Here is a 25,999-nt window from a genome sequence, read left to right as displayed (position 1 = left end):
CCAAGGTGTAATGAAGTATAGGTAAGGCATGGTGGCCCAATACTGTACTTACCTTTCTTTTAATTTCCTATTACATAATCGCCTAAAAAAAAAAAATCCCAAAAATGAAATGAAAAAAGTTTGTGAAAAAACACTACAGCTTTCACTGATGATGTAAAATGACCAAAAAAAATAAAACGATCAAGAAATATTTAACACACTACCAAAAATATTTTGAGGAATAATAATTCAGATTCTACTATTTCTTTCCCTTTTTTTTTTTTTTTACACACCCTTCAGTAATGTTGGTCTGAACGCAGCTTTAATTATACTTTGGACTGTCAGAAGTGTCACTTTAGCCGAGCAAGATTACAGACCATATGATGGCATGACCTCACATTGTGGTTACACTCAATACCTAAACTTCTCAAAAAAAAAAAAAAAGAAGACATTTAGTGTTCGCTACTGTCCTCTTATCATTTATGATCTAGCAGTGGAGATCGTATTTAGATCTTTCAAGTACATGAAAGTAGTACTACCACCGTGTAGAAGGAGTCAGTTACAAATCAGACATAAAACACAAAATATTTGATCATGATGCATTAGTGTTTACATCCTTTTACTGTTGCAGCTGGCAAAAAATGGCAAATTTCAAATAGGCAAATTTTTATATTTTTGGTTGCCTATTTAGGGAACAATAAAATCAACTTATGACATACATCCTCGAAAGGGACTTAAGGTCAAACTCACAATATTTGGTAGTTAAAGTTAATGACGTGCAACCAAACGTACACAATCATCCTCTGAAATGCTGTGAATGAGGAGCAGAAAAAAGGAGGTTCCACTTCTACAGTTTTTTACAGTTCTTCAGTCAATGCAAATGGTCCCTCACATTTAGACAGTGTTAATAAATCTATTGGATCAGAGTCCTTTAGTGCTATTTTAAAGCATTTGTATTTTGAGTATGAGTTAAAATGTTTTGTGCTCCCTTATAGGCCTACTTCTATTCAACATTTCAGAAGAATGCAATGTTCTTTTACAGCGAAATAACCAATTTAGTTGGTCACATTTGTAAATAGTTGATAAGATCATGCAATATCTAATAAAGTAGCTTACTGTTAATAACAGCATAATTCACTGAAATGAGTCTTTTCTTCATAAGGAATACGTTTATTCTTTGATATGACATGTATTTTGTGCTTTTTAACATTTCAAATGCAGAACTTCTGACTAAAATCTGTTTTTGTTGGTTTATTTGTTGTTTTTGAAGCGGTATATTTGTTGAGGAGCCTGATAGTGTGTTTTAAACGTTCAGACAAGTAAATCAGATTACAGCCACCGACTCCATTCACACTTTGGTGATAGCTGAAGAGGAAACACACACAACACACACACACACACACACACACACACACACACACTGAGCCGCGTGCACACCTCACGCGCAGAATGTTGAGGCGGACAATACTGGGTGGAGAAGAAACACCGTTACACACGTGCGCGCGCGTACCCAAAGGGAGGGGTCTCCGCGCGCTCAGATCTCAGTTTCATTGACTCAGCTGAAGTTTAGTTTTTACTCTTTTTTTTTTTTCTTCCCCCCTCCTTAGTTTCTTTCATTTTAGTTTTGCACCTCTGTCCACGTTTCTCCCGCTGCCTCGTGCGCAGCCGGTTAACGCACGAGACGGTTAACGGAGTGAGGAGCAACAGGAGGTTTAACAGGCGAGTCACGCCGGGAAAGAAGAGGATTTAACGGGGACTTCTTCTGCAAACGGCGGCTCTTTTGACTCTGTCAGCCCGGTGAGGATTCAACATCCGCCCGGCACCGAGTGGACCCTGCAGTCCGACCCGGGATACCAGCTGTCTGACCTGGATAGGCTCTCTGCTGTCTGAGCGGTACAGTAAACTCACGATGACACGATGACCATTAACCGATTAATAAATTAGTGAATGGACAGCCAGTCAATGAGTGAATTAATGAAGTCATAAAAACACCAAACCAACATTTTCTATACAGTTTTTCAGATTGAAAAACTAGTTTATAGAAATTTGATGGTAATTTAGATATTTAAAAAAAAAAAAAACTTAAGTCAAAATGAATCCCTCAATGAATCGATAACAAGACAAAAATCGTTAGATGTAACTTTGCTTTCGGCCAGTCGTGAAAAATGTCCTCAACGAACCTCAGTGTAAAAATACTAAATGTAAAAAATTGAACTTAATACAATTTTTTTATAAGTTGAGTAGTTTATTAATTGCACCATTTTTTTTTAGGCCGAATAATATGTTTAATTTTATTGAACAAACAAATGTTAATAACAGAGATTTTTCTCATACAAAAAACATTTGTTGCTCATGTTGAATGCTGACTACAAATGTTTTCAGCACTTCTCCATGACAGGTTATATATTTTGTTGGTTGAGTACTGCTGCACACTAAGGAGGAATGTTCCTGAGGCCGGATATTGCCAAAATCACACACTTGTACCTTTTAGAAATCTGTACATATTTGAAGTGTAACTCCATCTTAAAGTAATATAATCTATCACTTAAAAACATATCTAATAAAACTTTTTAAAAAGCAGAATCAAATTCAATGTTAAAGTACTATCAGGTCTACCTATTTTAGTTAGTGGGACAAAAAGGTTTGTAATGCTGTAAGCAAGTTCACTGGCATCACTTTACTAGATTAATTAACCTTGACCTGCCCAGTGCGCTTCATAAAAAGAGTTATAATGAGGACATTATTTTACATAGAAAACTTAAGGGCAAAAACCTGCAAATGAAATATTTCAGCTCAGCACTTGACAGTTCAACATGTGGGGAAATGTGTTAATACACTTCATTGCTCACCTTTGGATGAGATGATTGATACCACAGTCGAATATGTGTCTGAAGCAACAGCCAGGCGACAGTTTGCTTAGCTTAGCATTATGACTGGAAACAGGGACAACAGCACTGTATAATGTTTACACTGAGTGAAACACTGAATCTTCATGTTTTGAAATGGCAGCACGACTCCATCAGTTAGAAATATTCTAGTGTTGTTTTATTTCAGACACATTTTCCAGGCTCACATATTTAGTATATTTAGACAGTTTGTGATCTTAACCAGAGACGTAAAAAAAGTTCTGTGTGTTTGAACAGAGTTTGAACACATCATCAGAAACAACCAGTCTGTTCTCGTCTCGTGTGTCTTAATTGATATTGATTGTTCATCTCTCTGTTTTCCTGCAGTTTGTCCTCCGTCATGCATCCCTCAGTGGTCAATGTGTTTGTGGGAAGCAGCCCGGTCCTGGTCCTGGTCCTGCTTCAGGCCCTGATCCTGGTCCTGGTTCATCCTGCTGCAGGATACAGTCTGGATGAAGTCCACAGTCTGGAGTTCAGCGGTCCCTCCTCCTCCATGTTTGGATACTCAGTCCTGCTGCATCGCCACAATTCTCACAGCTGGTCAGGAACTTTTCTTTATTTATGTTAATTATCCACTATTGATCTTCTGTTGCTCTCCTTTTGATCTGCTATTGAGCATCAATTTATTCACTATTGAACCAAAGATACACAATAACGCAGAAAGAAAATCAACAAATGAAGGCAGCGGTTGCTTAGCAACTCCACTTACATCTGGACCAATAGCCACTACGCTGGGTCACTGTGGGTCACTGGCAAAGTTCCTCCTCTTAAGTAGGAACTAAAATAATTCCAAGAAACATTGCTCTCAGAAATACGACAGTTCTCAGTTTCTGCAGTGGGAACATAAAGAGGAGTCACTTCCTCCAACAGTTCTTAGGATGAGGAAGCAGTTTCTCTTGTCTGAAAGAGCATATTGATCAACTACTTATGGTCTGTTATCCCTGTATTAATACTCTGTTGATCCTCTTGTGATCCTTTGTTGTACCTGATCATCCATTGATTCATTATTATTGTTAATCCAGCCCTCTCATGAATTCACTCTTTCCTTGTCAAGCAATTAGTATTTTCTTGATTTGCTATTGATCCTTTGTCTGATTTGCTTCTCAGCCCATTTTGATATATTTTATGAATTTTTTTAAATTCTTAAATTTCCCTCTATTGGCCTGCCATTGACGCCCTATTTCTCTACAATTGGCAATTTATTAATCAGATATTGATCCCATATTGATCAGCTTTGATCCCCTATAGTGAAACACTCTTTTTGTTTATTACTAATCTGCTGTTGATACTTTATCATCGATTGTCTGTTGATCTGCCTTTGATTGTTTTTTTAGGGGACTGAACGACTTTGCAAAGCATGACGGGTGTTATCATGTTTGATGATTGATGTCTTCAGTCATGAACTTTGAGTTTAAAATGGTAAAAAATAATTGACTGTCCTTTTAGTTGGATTCATTTAATTATTATAGTCATGCTCAATAAGCTGCCATCCTCACACAGTACGACTTTGTGTGTGTGTGTGTGTGTGTGTGTGTGTGTGTGTGTGTGTGTGTGTGTGTGTGTGTGTGTGTGTGTGTGTGTGTGTGTGTGTGTGTGTGTGTATACACATACTCGCTAATTAGCCAATTCATGCCAATGAGAGAGGCTCTTTGATGCTTCACACACAGATGCCATTGAGACACAAAGACACATCCTGTCTTTAACTGTCTCCCTCCGTCTGTCTCTGTCAGGTTGGTGGTTGGAGCTCCAGTAGCGAACTCGTCCTCCAGTCCGTCGGTTCGATCTCCCGGAGCTGTTTTCCGCTGCAACATCAGTGCCGAGCCTCGCCGCTGCCACCACATGCACGCCGGTGTGTTTCTGTCTATGTGTGTGTGTTTGTGTGTGTTACAGTCTTTCCACTAACCGGTCCTTCAAATCAAACGCTTAAAATGTCCTTATATCTCTCTACACCTACATAATATCGTGTAATAGATTATCATATTTGCATGTACTGCTTGAAAATGCTAAATTGCCTACGAGGAAGTAACGCTAAGGGTGAAGATGGATATTCCTTTCATGTCATGTCAACAGTGTAAAGAGTGTGTGTGTGTGTGTGTGTGTGTGTGTGTGTGTGTGTGTGTGTGTGTGTGTGTGTGTGTGTGTGTGTGTGTGTGTGTGTGTGTGTGTGTGTGTGTGTGTGTGTGTGTGTGTGTGTGCAGACTTGCTGAAGTGTGGGAAGACGTGTGAAGCAGAGAGTGATCACCAGTGGCTGGGGGTCAGTCTGTCCAGACAGCCGGGAGACAACGGAGGACACGTCCTGGTAACGCACACAAATACTCTCTCTGTGATTTAGGGCTGTTTGTGTTTCTTCCTCTATGATGACCGACAGTAAAGACAAAATGTTCTGCTAATTTCACGTTATTGTCATATATGAATAATAATATAAAAGTCACAAGAGTAAGTGAGTTTAAAGTAGATGCTGTCACAAGGATATAATGCACTAAATAAATGTCTTAAACACTGTAAGAAAAGACCTGTTTTTAATCTTTCACGCACAAAAAAAGAAATTTGCCAAGGAGGGCAATTTTTCAGATGCCAGATCACTGTAAAAATCCAGAATAATCATCTTCCTGTTTTTTCAAGGAGCATGAGAAGTTACACTCGGTTTGAACTTCTGTCTCAAGCTCTTTTTTCATTTGGTACAAAATTTGTATCACTTTCTATGTGAACACCTGAGAACAACACTTATGAATATCTTCCCAAAGAGACTATTTAAAAGTCTGCCTCTACACTTCCTTTGAAACAACGTTTTCTCTCCCTCATCTCTGTGAAGAGCGTATTTTCACTCTGCTTTTCCAGTAACGAGCATCTATAAACACTTTAATTCAGATGAACTGCACACGATATGAACTCATTCTAGAGTTAAAATCCCAATCCGAAGCATCTAGCTGGCAGTTTGTAGTTCCCCAAACAGACACGATGCTTGTTATCTACTTTTACTTGTGTGCTGTTTAAGTTTCGATGTTATTTCAGTATTCGCTGAGTCATCGGTAGATCTCACACACTCAGTGCTGTGCTTGTCCCGCGTTAGGAGGCAGGTGGACGGCTCGCTTCTGCAAAGGTCCAAATGTCTGTTGCAGCAGAAAAATAAACTTAAATAAATACACCTGTCAAAAACAAACATCAAGGATATAAACTGATTTCTCACCAAAATTATTTTTAATTTCAGCTTTCAGAGTTGATTAAGAAAAAGAGGACGCATCAAATCAGTCAGTGATGAAGCCCTGAAAGAAACAACTCCTTCTTCCTCTGTCACTCAGTATGTGTGTGGGCCTGTCATTTCTGAATTAAGTCATTATGGAGCTGCATTTGAAAAACGCCAGAACGGACAGATGATACAGCAATGTGATCGAGAAAAAGTATTTGCAGCACCGGTCGTCTCCTCACTGTGACTGTCCCTGTTGTATATTGAATCAAATAATTAATATTGAAATATAGCAGGGCTGATAATATTCAACACAGTCTCTGTCACAGTCACATGGGTATAACAACAGTCTCCTGCTAACGTGTGACTTCTTAATGAGCCCTTGTCACATGTTGTGTATCTGTGTGTGTGTGTGTGTGTGTGTGTGTGTGTGTGTGTGTGTGTGTGTGTGTGTGTGTGTGTGTGTGTGTGTGTGTGTGTGTGTGTGTGTGTGTGTGTGTGTGTGTGTGTGTGTGCGTGTGCGTGCGTGTGTGTGCTCAGGCATGTGGTCACCGCTGGAAGAACGTCTTCTACTCAAAGAAAGACAATCAGAACAACAAGCTGCCTAACGGGGTCTGTTATCGCTATGGCAATGACCTGAGACATGCCCAACCAATCATCCCCTGCTACAGAGGTACACACACACACACACACGCACGCGCACACACACACACACACACGCACGCACGCACGCACGCACGCACGCACGCACGCACGCACGCACGCACGCACACACACACACACACACACACACACACACACACACACACACTCAGAGATTATGTATATATTGGGTTATTTTTGTTGCTTTTATGTTCCACTTCATATCTGAAGAGGAAGTGGTTTTCTCAGTCAGTTGAATATTTTTTGGAAAAATTTAACTTCCCAGAATTCAACAGTACCCACTTTATTCTTTACTCTATGATACCTTTCAGTAATTATGTGTGCAGCTTCCACATGTATTATTCCAATAACCTTCTTAGAGGTCTAACACACTTAGATTTTGGTAAAAGCTTTTGGGCTCATCAGTACTGTGACAACAGAAAAATCAACTTTCTTAGAAAAACAATTTCTTATTTTTTTGAGTTGTTGCTGACTGTGTCTGTCTACAGTTTGGTGTTGAGCAGGTGGTGCACAGAGCAGTTTTAAATTTTGAGAGGCTGTTGTGGCCGATAAGGACGGAAGTTGAAGGCTTGACAGCCAAACAATGAGCTGAAACTCACTCCTGAAAGCCGAGAGGGTGCAGCTTTATTATTACCACTGACACCTTTCAAATGGTTTCCTTCACTTGTCTTTTGTCTGTCTTGATCGTGTTTTTATAACTTAAAGACCAAAATGAATCAATCAAATAAAGATTGTGTTATTATTCTCACCTTGTTACTAATAAAATACAATAATAGCTTTGTGACCACGTGAATAGAGTCCAACAGTCTTTGGCTGGTCCTGACTTTGTCTTTGAGGGTTTTAGATAACGGGCTGGGGAACACAAGATGCCAATGAATGTCCTCACAAAGATACAGACAAGTGAATGTGTGTGTGTGTGTGTGTGTGTGTGTGTGTGTGTGTGTGTGTGTGTGTGTGTGTGTGTGTGTGTGTGTGTGTGTGTGTGTGTGTGTGTGTGTGTGTGTGTGTGTGTGTGTGTGTGTGAAACCAGCAGCTGCAGAAGGAAAACATTTGGATTTTGTCTCCTTATTTGTTTGTTAACCATCACCTCTTAACATGTCTGCGTATCTCTTACAGACCACCAGAGGAAGTTCGGTGAGGACTATGGATCATGTCAGGCGGGTATTTCCAACTTCCTGACAGAGGTCAGTCACACTTTGTTAAAATCTGATTTGTCTTCTGTGTTTCCACCATCAGACTGAGTGTGATGCACTCATGTACATGATGTTTGTAAAACTGCACCCGACAGAAACCGTCTGGCTCTTTTCTTGTTCCTTTTTCTTTTCCACTCTTTTAGTTTTAGGAGAGCTTTAAAAGATGTGCAGGTGGCATTATAAACTAGAGTCTCTCTCTCTTTCAGGATCTGATCATCATGGGGGCACCGGGGACGTCTTATTGGACGGGTTCAGTTCTGGTCTACAACACATCCAGTGGAGGGATGTCAGTGTACCTGGACGACGAGACTGGAGCTGTGAGATTTGGAAGCTACCTGGGTAAATAATACACCTGCTGCTAATGCAATACTGCTTTTGCTACTAATGTACAGCTATTAGAGTATTTCAATGGGCTTCGGCTGCGATTGATGTGTTTCCACCACAGCTGCAGATATCTGAACAAACTGTTTCAGTCCATCTTTTCACATATCAGCCTTCTTTTACTGTTTACGGGTCGCTTTCTGTTGTTTGGTGTTGTGTGCTTGTCGACTTGTGCAATATTTAGCAACGTTAGCGTTGGGAAACAGGAACGAGTATCAAAAGTTTCACGATATCGAAGAAAGAAGAGAGTTTTCTGTCCTCTCACATTACACACATGACACTTTGAATGAGTACAGAAATCATAAACCAACACAAGCTTTAAGTTGAGACTCTTTATTCTTTATTTGCTCACATGCTGTAGCCATCGTGTTCGTGTAGAAAGTTGTATGTGTGAAGGGGCCTTTTTTGAAGAGGATGTGGAGCCTTCCTCGTTTCTCACAGTGCTCGTATTGGTCTGAACACAGAAGAAACAGCCACAGAGAGCTGCTCAAATGAAGATATCATGAAGGTGAACATGTTTTATCAGGCTGTGTTAGTCTTCTGTATTTTTCTGGATGGTGTGCGGAGGGTTGGTGTAGCAAATGTGAGGACACGCTGCACTGACAGGTTTTCATTTTGTACTGTGCAGGTGTTAAATATTTTTTCTCAGACTTTGCACTAAATATTTTGCAGCTGCAGTTGTGCAGTTTCCTGTCATCCCCACACTGCTGTCACAGAGACACTTTGTCCTTCTTTAACAAACGTGCGCAGGATATGTTAGAAAGTATTAAAAATGTTCTCCTGCTTGTCGGAGACAGTTGTGTCAGTTTAAAATGTTTTTGTGTGGGATAAAGTGCTCTCAGGAGACGTTGCACATCTGCACATGCTCTTCCTCAGTGATGTGACAGTAGATTGAGCAGCAGGAGGTTGTTTGATCTTTTTTTGTAGAGTTTCAGTCCGTGCCATCTGACTCAGTAAATGCTATCACTAGCTACGGGAGCCATAAAAGCTCATTGATCTTATAATGGACAAGTTTCCTTGTTCTTCTTTTTTCCTGCCTTTTCTGGTACTTCACTCTGTTTCTTTGTGTTTCTATCAGTAGAATAATGTAAAAATTATTGGCAGAAACATGTTTCATGAAACTTGCACATGCATCCTTTTCATCACGTCTCATGTGCATTAGTCTCAAATGGTTTTTACTGTCTTATGAGCAGCTTGTCGGTTATCTTCAAGCCCTCTGAATTGCCGCAATCTGAATCAAAGAAAAATACAAATAAAGCGTTAAGTGGTATTAAACAGACTTTAAAATTCTTTGGTTTACATCCTGGTGAAACATGCAGAAACCCCACATGCAAAACTCCTGTCCACGGGTTAACATTAGCGGGAGTCTGTTTTGTTTTATCTTGATTTAAGAAAGCAGGATGAAATATTGTATCAGAGATTATTACAGAAAAAAAAAAAAAAAAAAAAACTGTCTTCTGTAAGTGCACTCTAATGACATAACCTCAGTATTTGTGATGAACAGGAAGCCAAACAGAAAGGTGTGATGTTGCTCAGCTGAAGGTGTTTAATTGTGTTGTTCTTCACTGTCCTCACAATGACATGAAAAGATGAAGACTGATAATTTAATTTTTTTAAAAAGACTGATGAGCTGAAGATGAGATAGTAATACCAGCTGACATTTGAAATATTATCGCCTCAGTTATGATAAAAGTTTAATCTTTGAGGAGTGTGTATATGTGTGTGTGTGTGCGCGCGTAGCTGTTTGAGTCACTGATCAACCCAAATAAACAGGAAGTACTGGCTTTAGTTTTCACACATTTAAAAGATGTGTTCATCTTGTTGGTATACCCGCAAACTCGCACAAACTCTCACAAACTCTCACAAACTCACACAAACACACACTCTTGGTTTTAAGCAGAAAACCACTGCATGTCAAAGTCTAACCGAAGGCTACACCAAAATCCACGTCTTAACCATTTTTGGTCAAGTTGTTTTACACTTGGTTCTCCTTTCCCAGTTTAAAATATGCTCCCTAAAAAATTGTTTTCAGACTGTACAGCTGAGACTATCTGCATATTGATAGACCCACATGTTTTGGTAAAAACTTTCAAATTTGTAGTTTTGATAACCGGGGATGAGATTTCAGGGGTTCATCTATGCCTGGTGAGGGACTTAAAACTGAGAAGTAGCTTGGTGACTCCAGCTGTCTAATAAATGGAGTAAAGTAATAAGTACAATCATTCTCTAGTGGTTCAGTAAGGTACAACCAAATCGTTTTTAATAGTAGAGTAAATGCATCGTAGAAGTCCGACATTGTGACGCTGTGTTTCTGCTGCTGTTCAGGTTACTCTGTCGGAGCCGGTAACTTCCTGAGTCCTGCTACTATGGAGGTGGTGGGCGGAGCTCCGCAATACAACCAGAAGGGGAAGGTGGGACCTGAGCACCTGTGTGTCTGTTAACTAACTTCTCTGAGAGTCTGAATGTTTGTGTGTCTTTACAATTAAAGACCTCTGGGGCTGTGATTCAAATTTTTGTTTCTGTTTTTTTTTAGTTTGTTGACATTATGTGTTGTGTTATGCAGTTGTGATGCTTGAATTCATTGTGTTTGTGTGCTCTGCAGGTCTATATCTTCTCAGCAGACAACAACATGCTGCGGGTCATCTCTGAAGTGTCCGGGAAAGAGGTAAACGGGGGCCACTTAGCATTAAGCACCCTCCATTCAAACCAATGGAAAAAACTTGAGCATCTAACATGTGTGTCTTTGTGTAGCTGGGATCTTACTTCGGCTCCAGTGTGTGTGCCGTGGATCTGAACGCTGATGGTTTGTCAGACCTGTTGGTTGGTGCTCCCATGGCAACAGGCGCCGCCAGAGAGGAGGGAAGAGTCCATGTGTACATCAACCAGGGGCAGGTGAGCGCCCACTCTGCAACACGTGTCTAACTCAACTTCATATTACCTCCCAACTGCGTACAGAACAACACTGTATAGTCATAGTATAAGTATGTACTTGAGTATAACTTACGCTAAAGACCAAAAAACATCAGATTTGTGCAGTTGTGATGTTGAGACTTTAAAGTTCCTCAAATTATTATATGAATCAAAAGTAATATTTATATTTTTTTATCCAGTTTCCTGTCTTTTGATGTCAGACAGGCACTTGTTAATTTTGTCTTCTCAGTCCTCTGTCGTGTTTTCATTGCAGTAGTTTATCTCGAAACACCAAACTACTAACGTAGTGGATGTGTGATCTTTTTTCTTTTGCAGATTTTTTTTTGAATATTTGGTCAAGACTTGGGTCTACATTTGGATGGAAACATATTGACTTGACATAGTATGAAAACCACAGAAATATTAATAACTAGCTACCAAATGTCAGATGACTCTGAAACTAAAGCAGCTGAATAGAAATGCTGAATTCAGGCTTCATTATGTTTGATATTTACACCTAAGCTTTTCGAAAGACAACATGTCAGCGTGTCTCCTGTGAAAAAGACCCGCAGGGACGAAGCCTGTGTTGTCTGTGTCCTCACAAACTGGCTCTGTCTCAGGCGAAGTTGCTGGAGGCGGAATTTCAGCTGACCGGCAGTGACGCCTACGCCGCCCGGTTTGGAGAGACCATCGCTGACCTGGGAGACCTGGATGACGATGGTTACCCAGGTAACGACCTCACCTGCACAGCTTGACCTATCGGTTTTCATTTACTACTTCGCAAACACTAATATTACCCCACTAATATTCGCTAATACCAATACTACCTCCTGCAAATATCACTGTTGCTCCTAATGCTACTCATGCTGCTGCTACTATTACTACTGGTTATCCTACTGCAAATACTACAAATACTTTCATATTACTAATAGCGATTCTACCATTACTGCTGCCAATACCACTACAAATACTTCTAATACTACTGATAAATACCTCCGAAACTGCTGCTGAATCTACTATTGCACAGGGTGGTTATGAACAGTACTTGTCTTCTGTCTGCTTCAGTCGTAGTCATAGTAACGCTGAGCAGCTGTGGGTTCACGTCTTTGGTCCACGGCACCTCAGCAGTGGTATTCAGGGAGCTTTAAGTGCTGCTCTCTCACTTTCTGCACAGATCTCCTGCCTCTCACACAATGCGAAATACTGTGACGTTACTTCAGCGACTCTGCTGAACGACCAACAAAATGCTCTTACTAAGGGGTTCCGGCCAAGCACCCTCAGCAACTGTGACTTCCTGATAACTTAGAAACATCAACCTGACTTAATCACACTGCCCTAACACATACACTATACAATCCCTCACCATCTGTGTTTGTTTGTGAGGGGTGGAGTGTGTTATTAAGTTCATTAAAAGATAATGACATGCTCTGTAAGTGAACATGCCCTCTAATCAGCCTCGGCTTGATAAAAGGCTGTCCGTGCGTAGTTGTATTGCTCATGTTGCAGGGACGTGTCCGACTTGTCTCCCTTCTTGGGGCAAAAAAACTAAATGTAAAACATTCAATTTCAGTGTGAAGACTCAGTTTAAGTTCAGGTTATTCAACAGGATATGTCTCTCAGGAAATGAATGCAAGTCAATGTAATGTTCTCTGAAGTGATTGAAACACTGTGTGCGCGTTTGTGCGTGTGTACTCGCTCTTTGTAAAGAAAAAAAAAAAACGCCTGTTTGACTTTCAGACCTTCATATCTTCAAAGGGCTGTGGTTAAATATTAATAGCCCATGCTGGTGTTTTCTCATGTTTTTGTATTTGAATACTTTCATCCTGCTGAACAGCTCCTCCATAAAAAATACCCTGTTCATCTTACAGCAAATCTAAACCTGGCAGAAAACAGAAAGTCTTTACATTTTCCATTTACTTACACTTTTTAAGTCAAGCCATGTTGCGAACCTGACATTTGACAGATAAACAAACTAATGAGTTAATCGGTCAGTTTTAGATCTTTTAGTAAGTGAACCTTTTATAGTGTGAGGCTGCAGTTTTCCCTGTATTGATGCTGAGCTAAGCTTTCATGACAATGACATCAATCTTCTGATTTACAGCTAGACAGCCAAAATGTCAAACTATTCCTTTAAATCCTGCGGTGAGTTCAAACATTATTTTGACTGTGAAGTGTTTGGGTGTCAAAATAAAACCTCACAAAACAAAAAAGACAAGGGACGGAATTTATCTTGTAAGTTTCTAGTCTTCAAAAAGCAACAAAAACTAAAGACTGCCTGGAATGAAGGAAACAAATTTGTGGGTTAAAGATTCACATGAGGCTTAATGACCTGAGATTGTGAGAGTCTTCACAAATATAGTGATACAAACTGTTGTGTGTGTGTGTGTGTGTGTGTGTGTGTGTGTGTGTGTGTGTGTGTGTGTGTGTGTGTGTGTGTGTGTGTGTGTGTGTGTGTGTGTGTGTGTGTGTGTGTGTGTGTGTGTGTAGATGTGGCAGTTGGTGCTCCACAGGAAGACGAGCTCAAAGGAGCCGTCTACATCTACAACGGCAGGAAGGAGGGCATCTCACCGACTCCATCTCAGGTACAAACACCAACACTGATACTGAAGACGTGTGTGTGACAACAACAGCAATAATAAAAAACAACATTGTCAAGAAACCGTGCGTGAACTGTTTGGACTCACCTGTTCTTTCTGCATTGATCAGGATTTTGCCCAGCTCAGTACTACATGCTATTGAATGGAAATGCTGTAGTGTTTGTAGCTCAAATTAATGGTGTGTATGTATGTGTGTGTGTGTGTGTGTGTGTGTGTGTGTGTGTGTGTGTGTGTGTGTGTGTGTGTGTGTGTGTACGTGCGTGCGTGCGTGCGTGCGTGCGTGTGTGTGTGTGTGTGTGTGTGTGTGTGTGTGTGTGTGTGTGTGTGTGTGTTTACAGAGGATTACCGGATCCACCCTGGGTCGGGACCTCAGGATGTTCGGCCAGTCGCTGAGCTCCGGCATTGACATTGACGATAACGGCTACCAGGGTAAATTACTTCCTGTGTCATGACATCATCGAAAGTTTCCGCTTCTCGTCAGAACAGTTTTTAAACCGGGTTTAAACTCTCTGTCTCTGCAGACGTGGCGGTCGGTGCGTTCCTCTCGGACTCGGCCGTGGTTCTCAGGTAAAGTTAGTATAAATATCCCAGCTGTAGTTCGGTCTACTTTCACACAGACAGGAATGTGGTTTCCTTTATATTAAATAGACCATAGGAGAAGCAGGACATCCCATAATATGATTGCAAAAAGTTTCCCAACATCTACTGAAAATATTACAAAGATCTTTGCTTTGAGAAAAGACTTTGCAGAAGTTAAATGATTATTGTAAAGCTTGCTGCTACCCGATAACTGCACTAAAACCCAGCCAGCATGCTGTAATAACCTCTGATCGTGTCCTGTGTGCTGTAGGACCCGTCCAGTGATTCAGGTGAAGGCGTCTCTGGCGCTGCCTGAGCAGATTGACCAACGGGTGGCGCTGTGCCAGGAGCACAAGACTCCAAGTGTCTGCTTCAATGTCACCGTCTGCTTCAGTGTCCGGTCCCGACAGTTCAGAGGAGCTATCGGTACAGTAAACCCAGCTGTTGATTTTAAACCCTGCCTCTTTGTTATTTTGTAAAGAAGCAGCACAGTAGTGATGCTCGGACAATAAATAGTAAGTCAATAAGGTGGACACGCTAATATTCACATCCTACGTCAGAGCAGACCAAGACTGTTTAATGTGTCACTCTTTGGTGCTTTTGTTTGGTTTTTGAAAGACAAAAAAAACACACACACACACACACACACACACACACACACACACACACACACACACACACACACACACACACACACACACACACACACACACACACACACACACACACACACACACACACACCCCCCCCAAAAACTCTTTGAATGCAGATTTACGCTCACTGTGCACCTGCAGCTGTGCCTAGTTACACTTGCTATGCTGTGATTACAAATGCTCAAATATATTGAACATAAGAGTGTTTGACTTACTGATATTTAAGACTGATCCTCTCCTCTCCTCCTCAGAGCTTCAGTATAATTTGACCTCCGACCTCCTCCATAAACCATCCTTCCCTCATCGCTTCTATTTCCACGGCAACGGGTCTTCCAATAGCACAAGGGGGCGTGTGAGAGCCCGACATGGCCATGTCACTTGTACAACACATGTGGCTTACCAAAGGGTAATACACTCACACACGCACATGCTAAAAACATACAAAGAAACTTGTTTATCATGGACATAATAAGATGTCGGTAAGTGATTGGAGTGTTTAATCCTCCTTTGCACCTTTTTCTTCCTCCTACAGAAAGATGTGAGGGACATTTTTACCCCGGTTCAGTTTGAGGTTTCCTACAGTCTCAGAGAAACAAGCTCCGTCAGAGCCTCTTCCAAATCCTTCCCTCCGTTAAAACCGATTCTGCAGCAGAGCACTGGACACCGCAACATCATCACCAACCAGGTACCCGCTTCAGTACACACACCAACCAGGCACCAGCTTCAGTACACACACCAACCAGGCACCAGCTTCAGTACACACACCAACCAGGTACCAGCTTCAGTACACACCCCTGCTCAGAGAATTGGCACTACCTCAAACACTTTGTGGTGAGTATTAGTGATGAAAGAATACTAGCCAACACTTACCTTCATGGACAACTATTACTAAATCTACAGTTTGATATTATCTTCGTCAGGTTTGTTTTCTCAACACCAAACTGACGTGTTTTTAAAGGAAGAAAGCTAATCTGATGTCAGCCATACAACACACACCCGCTGATAATGCTTTCCTCCTAATCCAGATGTGTTCACAGCTGCGCTGCCTCATCTGCAGCACATTAATTAACATCCTGCTCCTGTGTGTCCACCCCACGTCCCATTGACTCATAAACACAGTTAACCAGGAGGAGCTCTCAGCCGGAGCTAGTCAACAGGACGTTATTATTAATCATCTGTAACTCTGACGTCAGGGGTCGGAGGTCACAGGAGTTGTGTAATGAGGAAATCATGGCTGCTCCATTCATTCATTCATTCATTATCACTTGTGTCATTAACTGTCCTCTCTGCCTGTTTCGCTCTGTCAGACTTGGTTCGCTCGTGCCTGCTCTCAGGTGAACTGTTCGACCAACATGCAGCTGTCAACCCAACTAGTGCTGCCACAGTAAGAACACACACACACACACACACACACACACACACACACACACACACACACACACACACACACACACACACACACACACACACACACACACACACACACACACACACACACACACACGCACACACACAGCAGGGAGCTGTGTGAAACACAAAGAAAGCGATGTTGAGGAAAAGACTGAAACAACAGCAGCACTGTATTTAATTAGTTCAGTTAACATGTAAGTCACACACGTCATAGCAGTGATAATTTCACGTAAGTTGTGTTTCATTCACATGACGATGATCCGAGAAAAGCCCCTCGGCTCTCTAAAAATAACATAAAATGAGGAAGCACATGATGCTAATTAGCTGCTGGCGAATTCAGGAAGTAATCATTGAGCTTCCAGAGAGAGTAGTCCATACTTGTGTTGTTAATGTTTTTGTAAGCTGGCGATAGGAAAAAAAACAGCAACGCAAATAAAAACTGCTCTATAAATTATGATTCTTGGTTTTCCTTGGTGAGGAAATAAATAAATAATGATAAAATAATAAATAAAAAGACATATCAATCTGGAGTCAGGAGGTTAAACACTGTAAACAGATCGCCACAGCTGGCCTCACTGTCCATCTCTACTCAAAGCCATTATGTGTTGATTAGTGCGTGTCAGAGCTGCTATACTATTAATTCTACCAAAATAAAGCTGGAAATTGGACTGTACCGGTGCTACGAGAGACGGGACTTATTCTCCAGCTAGAAGTGGACTGTCTGTTCTTTTAAGATTGTCCTGGAAGGGCTGTTAGCAGCCTTTGTTTCTATTACTTGACACATTTTTTAATCAATATATAATATTGTAACTGTCTGATGTTGTCCGCGTTGTTTGTCACCAGGCAGCAGCAGTACTTTGCTCTGGGCTCCGGGGAGACCATCATGCTGAAGACCTCGCTGCTGAACTCCGGAGACGACGCCTTCCTGCCGCGACTGACGCTGCGATTCCCCGACTACATCCACTATATCAAAGTGCTGCAGAACGTGAGTTTACGTCATGCTGATTGGACGGGAAAATGTACAAGTTAAAATCCTTAAAATTTCAGTCGTGGTGGATTTGGTAACAGACACACCCTGAGCAGCGACCAAGTCAGAAATACAACAGAGGAGCAGGACACAGTAAAAGGAGTTGGTTACCGTGGTGAGAAGTTAGCGAGCAGCTGTCGTTCTTCATTGAACAGATCACTGTTGCTGCTCCTTCTCATCACCTCTCTGCAGTGTTCAAAACTGATCCACTTGTAAAAAAAAAAAACCTAAAATGATTTTTTTTTTGGGGTACATTCACAGTCAGTGCTAACCTCTGTGACAAATATGTTGTACTTCCTGTGGCCTCTTCAAAGTAAAAGCTGCCTCTGTGTTCTGCCTGTCAAACATTTTAATGTGAATTAAATCAGCAGTAGGAATTGTTGTGTCAGCTTTAGCAAGGATTTAAATCAAGCTGAGTAGGAGAGTGAAAGTAAATAGGGAGGCTGGTTTTCGAAATATCCTGGTGAATTCCTTGTTTGTGAGCAGGAATGTTTTTACTCGGCCACGAACAATGAGATCCACTATCTTGAATGCAGGCAGTCGTAGGCAACTATAACTTCAACAACATAAATAACTCATTAAACAAAATAACCACAACATGCCTGTGTGTCTCTGCAGCAAGACAACATGGTCAGTTGTGATGTCACCCAGGAAGTCAACACGACAACGGTGGGCGTTGACTGCGGTGTCACGAGCCTCCTCCTTCCAGCCCACTCCCAGGTAAGTCTCGGCCAATCACACGCCGGTATTTAAAAAAAGTTTTATAGAAGTAAGAGAGCACTACAGGCGCACAGCCTGCTCCGTGAGGCCGGAGGGGAATGCTGTTAGTTTTTTTTTGTAATAATTCATAAAAGTATTTGGCAAAGTAAAAAAAAAGGTGGCTCTATATGAGAGGTCAGGAGATCACCAATAAGAAGGGAGGAGGAAAGTTCTAGGATATCCAATCAGCAGCTGTTGAGAGATTTCACTCCAAAGCACATGAGGGAACCTTCTGGTGGTGCTGAAGAGAAATGTCGCTGAATCAGATACCAAACTTTTGAGGAATCATCTTTTGGAAACTGAAAACCTGCACAAACCTGACTGTCGGCTCCGGTCAGCTGTTATTGGTCCTCAGCTCAGTGTTACTCAAAGCTCTTTGTCGTACAGAGGTCAAAGGTCAAAGCCAGTGTGTCTCTACTCTCTGTTCTCCAAATATATTTGCTGTCTTTTCTTTGACTCAGTTTTTTTTCAAAGTAAACATTGCGACAGAATCTTTTGAAATATTGAAATTCCCAACAGAAACAAGACAAAGCAGCAGATTTCAGATGGAATTTCCTTCGACATGTAAAACGTTAGAGTGAGAAAGATACTCACGTCTACAGTAAAGAAGGGACATGTAAAAACCTCACTGATCATCCTGCAGCTGTTCCTCATTCAAACATCGTACAACAAGATAAGACATCTGAAAAACTTTGTTTGTGTTTCTTGTAGCTGAATATCAGCTTTCTATTGGATGTTAACCAGAGCAGCACACCTGGCGACATCATCATTCACGTCAACACCAGCAGGTAAACCCCCCCCCCCCCGTTTTCATGAGGAAAAGAAAGTATGAAAGTCTCACATAGGTAACAATTAAGTAAAACTAAGGAAGCATCGAAAGCTAAAATATTCATTGTGAGAAGAAGATGTGTGCAGTTTTACAGTAAATTATTTGATTGATTATTATTGAACTAATCTTTTAACAGAAACTTAAATGAACTTCCTGAGACAATAAAGAAACAAACACAGCTTTATTTAATCCAACCATCTGTAAATTAAAGAGGAGATGTCTGCAGGCTAATCATGTGATGATGCATTATATCTGATTTATCTTCAGTGATAACTATGAGAGGGAGGAGTATCTCCATGACAACTCCATCAACCTCGTCCTTCCTCTCAAATATGGAGTCAACGTCAACATCCACGGGTGAGTCAGCATTACTAAACATTACTATTATGTACTCCTAAAATCAACAATACTAAAAGCATGACTTTATAATAATAACGTCGTTATTTATGAAGCACTTTTCAAAACCCAAAGAAGATCATTAAAATCAACAATGTGCAAAATCATCACAACTTAGAAAGAAATAACCAATTCCAGTGAAGTAAGATGAACTTTAAAAGAGAAAAGATAATGTAATGCCTTTAACCACTCGTAGATAAATAATCACAGCTGCCACCGTTTTCTGTCTGTGGTTTGCAGTTTCGTGACTCCCACCTCGTTTGTGTTTGGAGATGAAGACGCGATTCCAGCTGAGTGCTACTCCGAGAGATTCAACTACACGTACAAGGTCGGTCCTTCTGGTTCAGACGTTTTTCTTGAAGTATTTAGCAGTAGTAGCAAGTCAACTGTAAGATGTGCATGGGTGTGAACAGACGGCACGACACGTCTGTGCATTGACAAAAAGTTATATTTATACGGCACGTTTCTAAAGCTACGTTACATTACCGGCATAAAAAGCCAAACAAGTCGGCTAGAAACAAAGAAAACATGCAGGGTTTTTTTTGGAGACAAACTAAATCTTCTCACATTCAACTTTTATGAACTTTGACTCACACATTTGCACCGTTAACCAACAGACGTTCGTCACTGCAGATAGATTGTGTTGTCAGTGGAAGAAACGCACAAGCGTCCCAGTAAACCATGACAGTTTTATTGTGGGCCAACTTGCACCTCACCAGGACCCGGAAACTACAGCAGATGAAATGTAAATGAGCCATCATACATTTTTGTATTTAACACCTGCTTCTTCTTCTGTGAACCGTTAAAATGTCTGAACTGTCTGTAACAAGCTGACGGGACGGTGCAGATCTCTGAAGGGAAGTGAAAGCGGAAATGGAGGAAGCTCCTGCAGCTCATACTGATTTCATCTTCCATTTGTATTTAACCCTCTCCTGTCTGAGGAGAAACCGCCTCACTACAGACGAATGGCGTATATATAAGAGTCAGTGGTGTATTTTGAATTAGCTGGGTGAAATTATATGTGTATAACTTGTTGTTTATATCAACAAGCAATCTTGTTAACATTGAACGTTTATTTTCTCTTTTTGAACAATCTTAAGAAGAAAAGACAGAATATATAACCCAGAACAGCAAAAAACAAAACCAACCTAAGAGCTGCTGTGATTAACAAGCAGTTAAACTTCAGGTGTTCTCGCACTACGTGATCACTCCTGGTTTACCTGTTGTCTCGTCCGCCTGCAGGTGTTGAACTCCGGTCCCAGCAGGGCGGTAGACGCTGTGGTTGAGATCGCACTGCCAAAGATCCTCACGCCGTACCGACACCGGCTGCTGCAGGTGCTCGACTGGCAGGTACGACAACACCCGACACAACACAGGTAGCAGAAGTGGAAGCGCGATCGGTCGGCACGAGAACTATTTGTAAGGTTTGTCCCACACTCGCCTGCCGTGAGGCTGAGGTTGGGACGAGTGATCAGCAAAAACAAAAGAGGCCGTAATTAGTAGAATTAGAACATTAGTAGACGTTAATATCTTAATTGATTAACATGTTTTCTGTCTCTCTGCAGTCGTCTCACGGTGTGTGTTCGATCAGTGACACAACTGTGTCAGTCATCGAGGACTGTGACGTCCCCCAAGCTTCCTTCATCAAGCAGCTCGTCTTCTTCTTCTCCGCCCCCTCCACCCGCACAATGGTACACACACACACACACACACGCACACACACACACACACACACACACACACACACACACACACACACACACACACACACACACACACACACACACACACACACACACGCACGCACGCACATAGAACATTTGTTGTTATATAGCGTGTGCCAAAGCGTCCACTTCCAGTCGAGTCATCAGTATTTAAAGAGAAGTCAGCTAAAAGAGCATTTCAGGAAAGAGAGCTGTCAATTGTTCTTCCATGCAATTCAAAACAGGATTAAATTGTTAAATAAATTGAGGTTTTCAGACCAAAATCATCATAACTGTAATCTGTATAATTATAATCTGTAAGGTGGGGGGGGGCAATAATATACTTACCAAAACACACACCAACCTCACGGTACCGCAAGAGGAAATGTCAGAGGGTGAAGAAAGTCGGTCGGGGAACCACGAATGTTCAGTCCGACACCGACACACTTCGAGCCGCCAGCCTGGCTGAGAATCTGTGTCTGAGCTGCAGGAGTGGACGGTCGTTGCTCCACCGCCTCGACTCCACACTGACCTCCAGTGTATCGCTCTTGCTTTATGTGCGTGTGTATTTTTGTACAGTTTTGTGGCCGCGTTGATGACCTGTGTGAGCGGTTGGTGTGTCGTCTCGGTAACCTGGAGGCGGGGAGAGATGCCACCATCCAACTGGACATCCGCCTGAACCCTGCTGTGCTGCTGCAAGCGCCGGTAAAACACACACACACACACACACACACACACACACACACACACACACACACACACACACACACACACACACACACACACACACACACACACACACACACACACACACACACACACACACGAAGAAACATGACCAGGCTGCTTCACATTTAGACAAACACCTGATGTTTGTTGTGATGTGTGTCCTCGTCTCAGGGTCGTCATGGTATCATGATGTTGGAGAACACAGCGATGATGTCATCCCCCAGAGAAGATCCTCACACAATCCTCATCCAGGGCCAACCCATATCTCAGGTAACACACACCCTGCAGCCAATCAGAGCCCAGATCAGACAGAGGCGGAACCACATCTGGAACATCAGTGTTTTCTGATCTCATAATCAGCCCTGTTTCCACAAGTTTCCACATCTAGCTTCGGTGTTTTAGCCGCCGACAGCTCAGACCAGTGCACCATCAGAGCTGTTGAATGTTAAAGCTGTATGTGACACACTTCCAGGTGGTGGTGGAGGCTGTTTTTACCCAGAAACTCTCAATGATTGTGAAGATCTTCATCATCGTCGTCAGTTTACTTCTGGGACTGATGATCCTGGCAGCTCTCATCTGGTGTCTGTGGAAGGTGAGTGTAAACAAATAATGATGACATTTAAATGTTGAAGAATAAAATGTATACCTAGCTGGGGGTGCAAAATTGTGTGCATACGTTGCCACTGAAAAGCCACAATATGTCCCAATATAAAGATAAACAGTAGGCTGCATTGCAATATGATCTACTGATATATGTCTGTGTGTTATAACAGTCTTTAGTAGAGAGCCCAGCTTTCATGTTTGTCTCCCTCGGTGTCTCGCAGGCCGGTTTCTTCAAGAGAAACTTCCAGAAGAAGGAGGAGGAGTTCAAGAGAGACAGCTGGGACTACGTTCCCAAACAGGACAAAAGCGAGAGCACCTCCTAACCCCGCCTGTCGCCTCAGGCTGTGACCTCTGACCTTAAGGTAGAGTTCATATTGGTGCTGTGCAGCAGTTTTAATGGGACAGATGCCGCGGATGGAGAGCTGCGTACCGCAGCGAAACGTCCTCGGCTGACAGGTTCAAATGTGACGGATGACAGTGAACGCATCCTGAACACACCTGAATCTTTTCGAACTACTTTGCCTGATGTGCCTTAACAAAAAAAAAACTGACTAGTTCACAGACTTGAAAAATACTTCAGCGATGGACGGATGGATGGAGGAGTAATAAAAAGGGAGGTGAACCTGAAGCAGTCGGATCCGGACCAATCAGAAGGCCCCGGGGCTTCCTGTGATGTGACATCACCTGTGATGACACTCTTATTGATAAACCTCCATTTTGACTCTTTTGGGAGGCAACAAACCAAAGAAAGCAACTGCGGTGATCTCAGGGGATGGAAACCTGGTTTCTAATTGGCTCGTTACTCTGGGAAACCTTTTCTTTAGTCTGTGCACATCATCTTCAACATTATGTTCAACTGCTGACCAACACACACACACACACACACACACACACACACACACACACACACACACACACACACACACACACACACACACACACACACACACACACACACACACACACACACTCACACACTCACACACTCACTCACACACACACACTCACACACACACACACTCACACACACTCACACACACACTCACTAGCCCACACCGGATGTTCCCCTGACAGAAGAAGAAGGTGGTGACAGCTTGGACATGTAGGCACACGAGATGAAGTGATTCAAGGCGCTGGGATCAAGACAACGTGTTCGCTGAGCATCATCACCGTGTTTTAACCTTTAGCCTGTTTTCACTGTTTCACCAGCATTTCCACCCGCAACATTTCATCAAGTCATTTCAGTGGAGTTTCACAATTTGCTCACAGGGAGGGAAGTAAATTTCCCCACACAAAGTTCCCCAGCAACGAGCCGTCTTAACAGTGCCGAAAGCCGAAAAGTCCAATCTGGAAACACTCTCAGCTCGTCTCTGTGTCATCATCAACTTTTATTTAACCTCCGGAGCATAAACTGCTCTCCAAAGCGACAGTTTTGATACAGCAGTTGAACAAATACGGTAGTTGTACCATTTGTTTCCCCCCCCTGAAATAATTCGTATTCCAACATCTGGGATCTTGAAACTGCTGCCTTGGATATCATTTTTCAGCACAACTCGGGCTGTTTGAACACATGTGATATTACAAAAAGAAAATGGAAGAGAACTTATCGTTCAGGGAACAAAAAAAATTCAACCCGTGCAGGTTTTTGTAGGCGGCGTGAATGACCCAGTACACAGAAAATCAGTTGGTCCCCTGTTGGCTCGTCTGATCAGTCGTCACATCGATGACTCTGTCTGGCCTTCGTGACTCCTCACTTTCTTCTCTTACGTCTGAACTCCTCCCTGAGAGCATGTGAGGAACCGTATGAATTACATTCACCACGGAGGAATCCCCCCCCCCCTCCCCACACACACCTCCCCCGCAGCCAATCTTGACACATAACATCTCAACTGCCAGATATGTAGAAGAAAAAAACCCAACAAAACAGCTTTAAATGTTGTGGATGAAAGTAGTGAAAGACAACAGGTAGAGAGGGTTTGATGTTCAGGCTCAGGATGATGTTATAGGACTAAAAATAATAATAATAACCACAACAATGCACTTGGAATGGAAAAAGAAGGATTTTTGCCTAACGAGGAGGAAATTCAGTTGCAAAGGATGTTTTATATCAGACTGTTCACACATTTATTTTCATGATAAACATAAAGATTAGAGCACCTGTTGAAGCTGCCGCTCCCCAGTACAGAACATGTAAAATTATTTTTACCACCAAACAAACATTCACGTCTTTAAAAAAAACCACAAACGTCCGTCCAGTCTATTTGTGCTTTGGCATTCTCACCTCCTGTGTGACGGAGAGACTTCCGGGTCGTCGGCCAGAGGAAGGAGGAGGAATGATTTACGGAATAAAATCTATCCCATTGTGTTTCCACAAGCAGATATTGTGAGGAATGCGCAGATTAACTTTGTTGTGCTGCTCCCTGGTGTTCCCGCTCCTCAGTGTAACGTCACGTTTGCTCTGCCGTTCCTCCGATCTGTTGTCTGCTGGAAACGGTTCAGGAATGTAAAACAACAGGAAACCGTTCTCATGTGAGCGGAAAAAGAAGAAGAAGGGAATCATGTACGTGGTCAAGACTGAGGAGAGCATGACGGCCACGTGGTCAGCGCAAAGATGGAAAGATGAACGGTTCTCTTTCATTATCCTCCTCAGAACAAATATCGTGTGGCATCGAACTGTTGTAATCCTCTCTTGTTAAACAATCATGACATGTCCACACAAAGCTTTGTCCTGTGGAGGTTCTACGATGATTCATTTAATTTATAGAGTACTTCAAGATACTCAAAGGTGCTGAATACAACAGATGAAATGAGTGAGAAAGAGCAATAAATGTGGCTGCGCATGAAATGTTACCACAGTTGGTGAAAAAGCATTAATTTCACCTCATTTTGAGGGGAAACACTTCTTTCAGTGTGGAAGTGCAGTAAAAGGTGCAACAGACAGAAAACCAACAGAGCCACGGGGTTGAATGATGGATGACTACTTGAAATCGGCATTTCAAAAACAAGTTTTCAGACATTAAAAAGCAGTGTTTTAATGGTGTGTATTCTGTGAATGCAGACGGTTAAAGCAGCTGCTTCCCTCCCCTCGGTTTATTTAGTACAAATGCACATCACACAAACGAGTGTTTCAATGTTTTAATAAATGACTTTGTGGGTGTCGTTTATGTGAATTTGTTCTGCACTGGAGAGTCTCACTGCTTTTATCAACACTTTTCTATTGAAATAAAAGATTTTCTATTTAAAACGTTTGACTGATCGCAGCAATGCTTGATTACAAAAAAAAAATCCTTGTAAGAAAAACAGCCCTGTTGTATTTTAATATAAAACTTTTGCAAAAAAAAAAAAAGAAGAACTCATCCAGTCTGGTTGGGTTAAAGCAACATCGTCTGAACAAAAAGACTCAACTAAATATTTAGACAATTAAAAAAAGTTTTACTTTGAACATAAACAAATTAAAAAATATATATTTTGTTTCTGCAGCCGAACCAGAAAAAGTGG

At 41.9% G+C, this 25,999-nt stretch overlaps 1 protein-coding gene across 1 annotated transcript; it reads left to right on the top strand.

Moving 5' to 3' along the window:
- The first annotated feature begins 1,601 nt into the window (after positions 1 to 1,601).
- itga4 (integrin alpha 4) lies at positions 1,602 to 25,749 on the top strand. Its single transcript, XM_069706917.1, has 29 exons — positions 1,602 to 1,872; positions 3,213 to 3,425; positions 4,616 to 4,734; positions 5,084 to 5,184; positions 6,610 to 6,742; positions 7,849 to 7,916; positions 8,132 to 8,264; positions 10,632 to 10,717; positions 10,909 to 10,971; positions 11,058 to 11,198; positions 11,837 to 11,945; positions 13,704 to 13,798; positions 14,152 to 14,242; positions 14,335 to 14,380; positions 14,664 to 14,818; positions 15,297 to 15,451; positions 15,578 to 15,730; positions 16,353 to 16,429; positions 17,299 to 17,440; positions 18,101 to 18,202; positions 18,953 to 19,029; positions 19,338 to 19,427; positions 19,707 to 19,794; positions 20,709 to 20,816; positions 21,032 to 21,157; positions 21,749 to 21,874; positions 22,070 to 22,168; positions 22,371 to 22,490; positions 22,723 to 25,749. Exons 2-29 carry the CDS (start codon positions 3,226 to 3,228, stop codon positions 22,822 to 22,824), a joined length of 3,105 nt encoding a protein of 1,034 aa, XP_069563018.1. The 5' UTR covers positions 1,602 to 1,872; positions 3,213 to 3,225; the 3' UTR covers positions 22,825 to 25,749.
- Positions 25,750 to 25,999: the final 250 nt, after the last annotated feature.

This window comes from Brachyistius frenatus, unplaced genomic scaffold (assembly GCF_029030835.1).
Source record: "Brachyistius frenatus isolate BFR_SWC_R1_liver_20210118 unplaced genomic scaffold, ASM2903083v1 Contig_66, whole genome shotgun sequence".
NCBI classification, from domain to species: Eukaryota; Metazoa; Chordata; class Actinopteri; family Embiotocidae; genus Brachyistius; species Brachyistius frenatus.
This window is presented reverse-complemented; position numbering and strand designations above follow the sequence as displayed.

Coding starts and splice junctions, on each gene's coding strand:
- itga4 (XM_069706917.1), top strand. CDS start 3,226: ATGCATCCCTCAGTGGTCAATGTGTTTGTGGGAAGCAGCCCGGTCCTG. Junction 16,430..17,298: donor ACCCAACTAGTGCTGCCACA/GTAAGAACACAC, acceptor GTTTGTCACCAG/GCAGCAGCAGTACTTTGCTC. Junction 21,158..21,748: donor CCCCCTCCACCCGCACAATG/GTACACACACAC, acceptor ATTTTTGTACAG/TTTTGTGGCCGCGTTGATGA.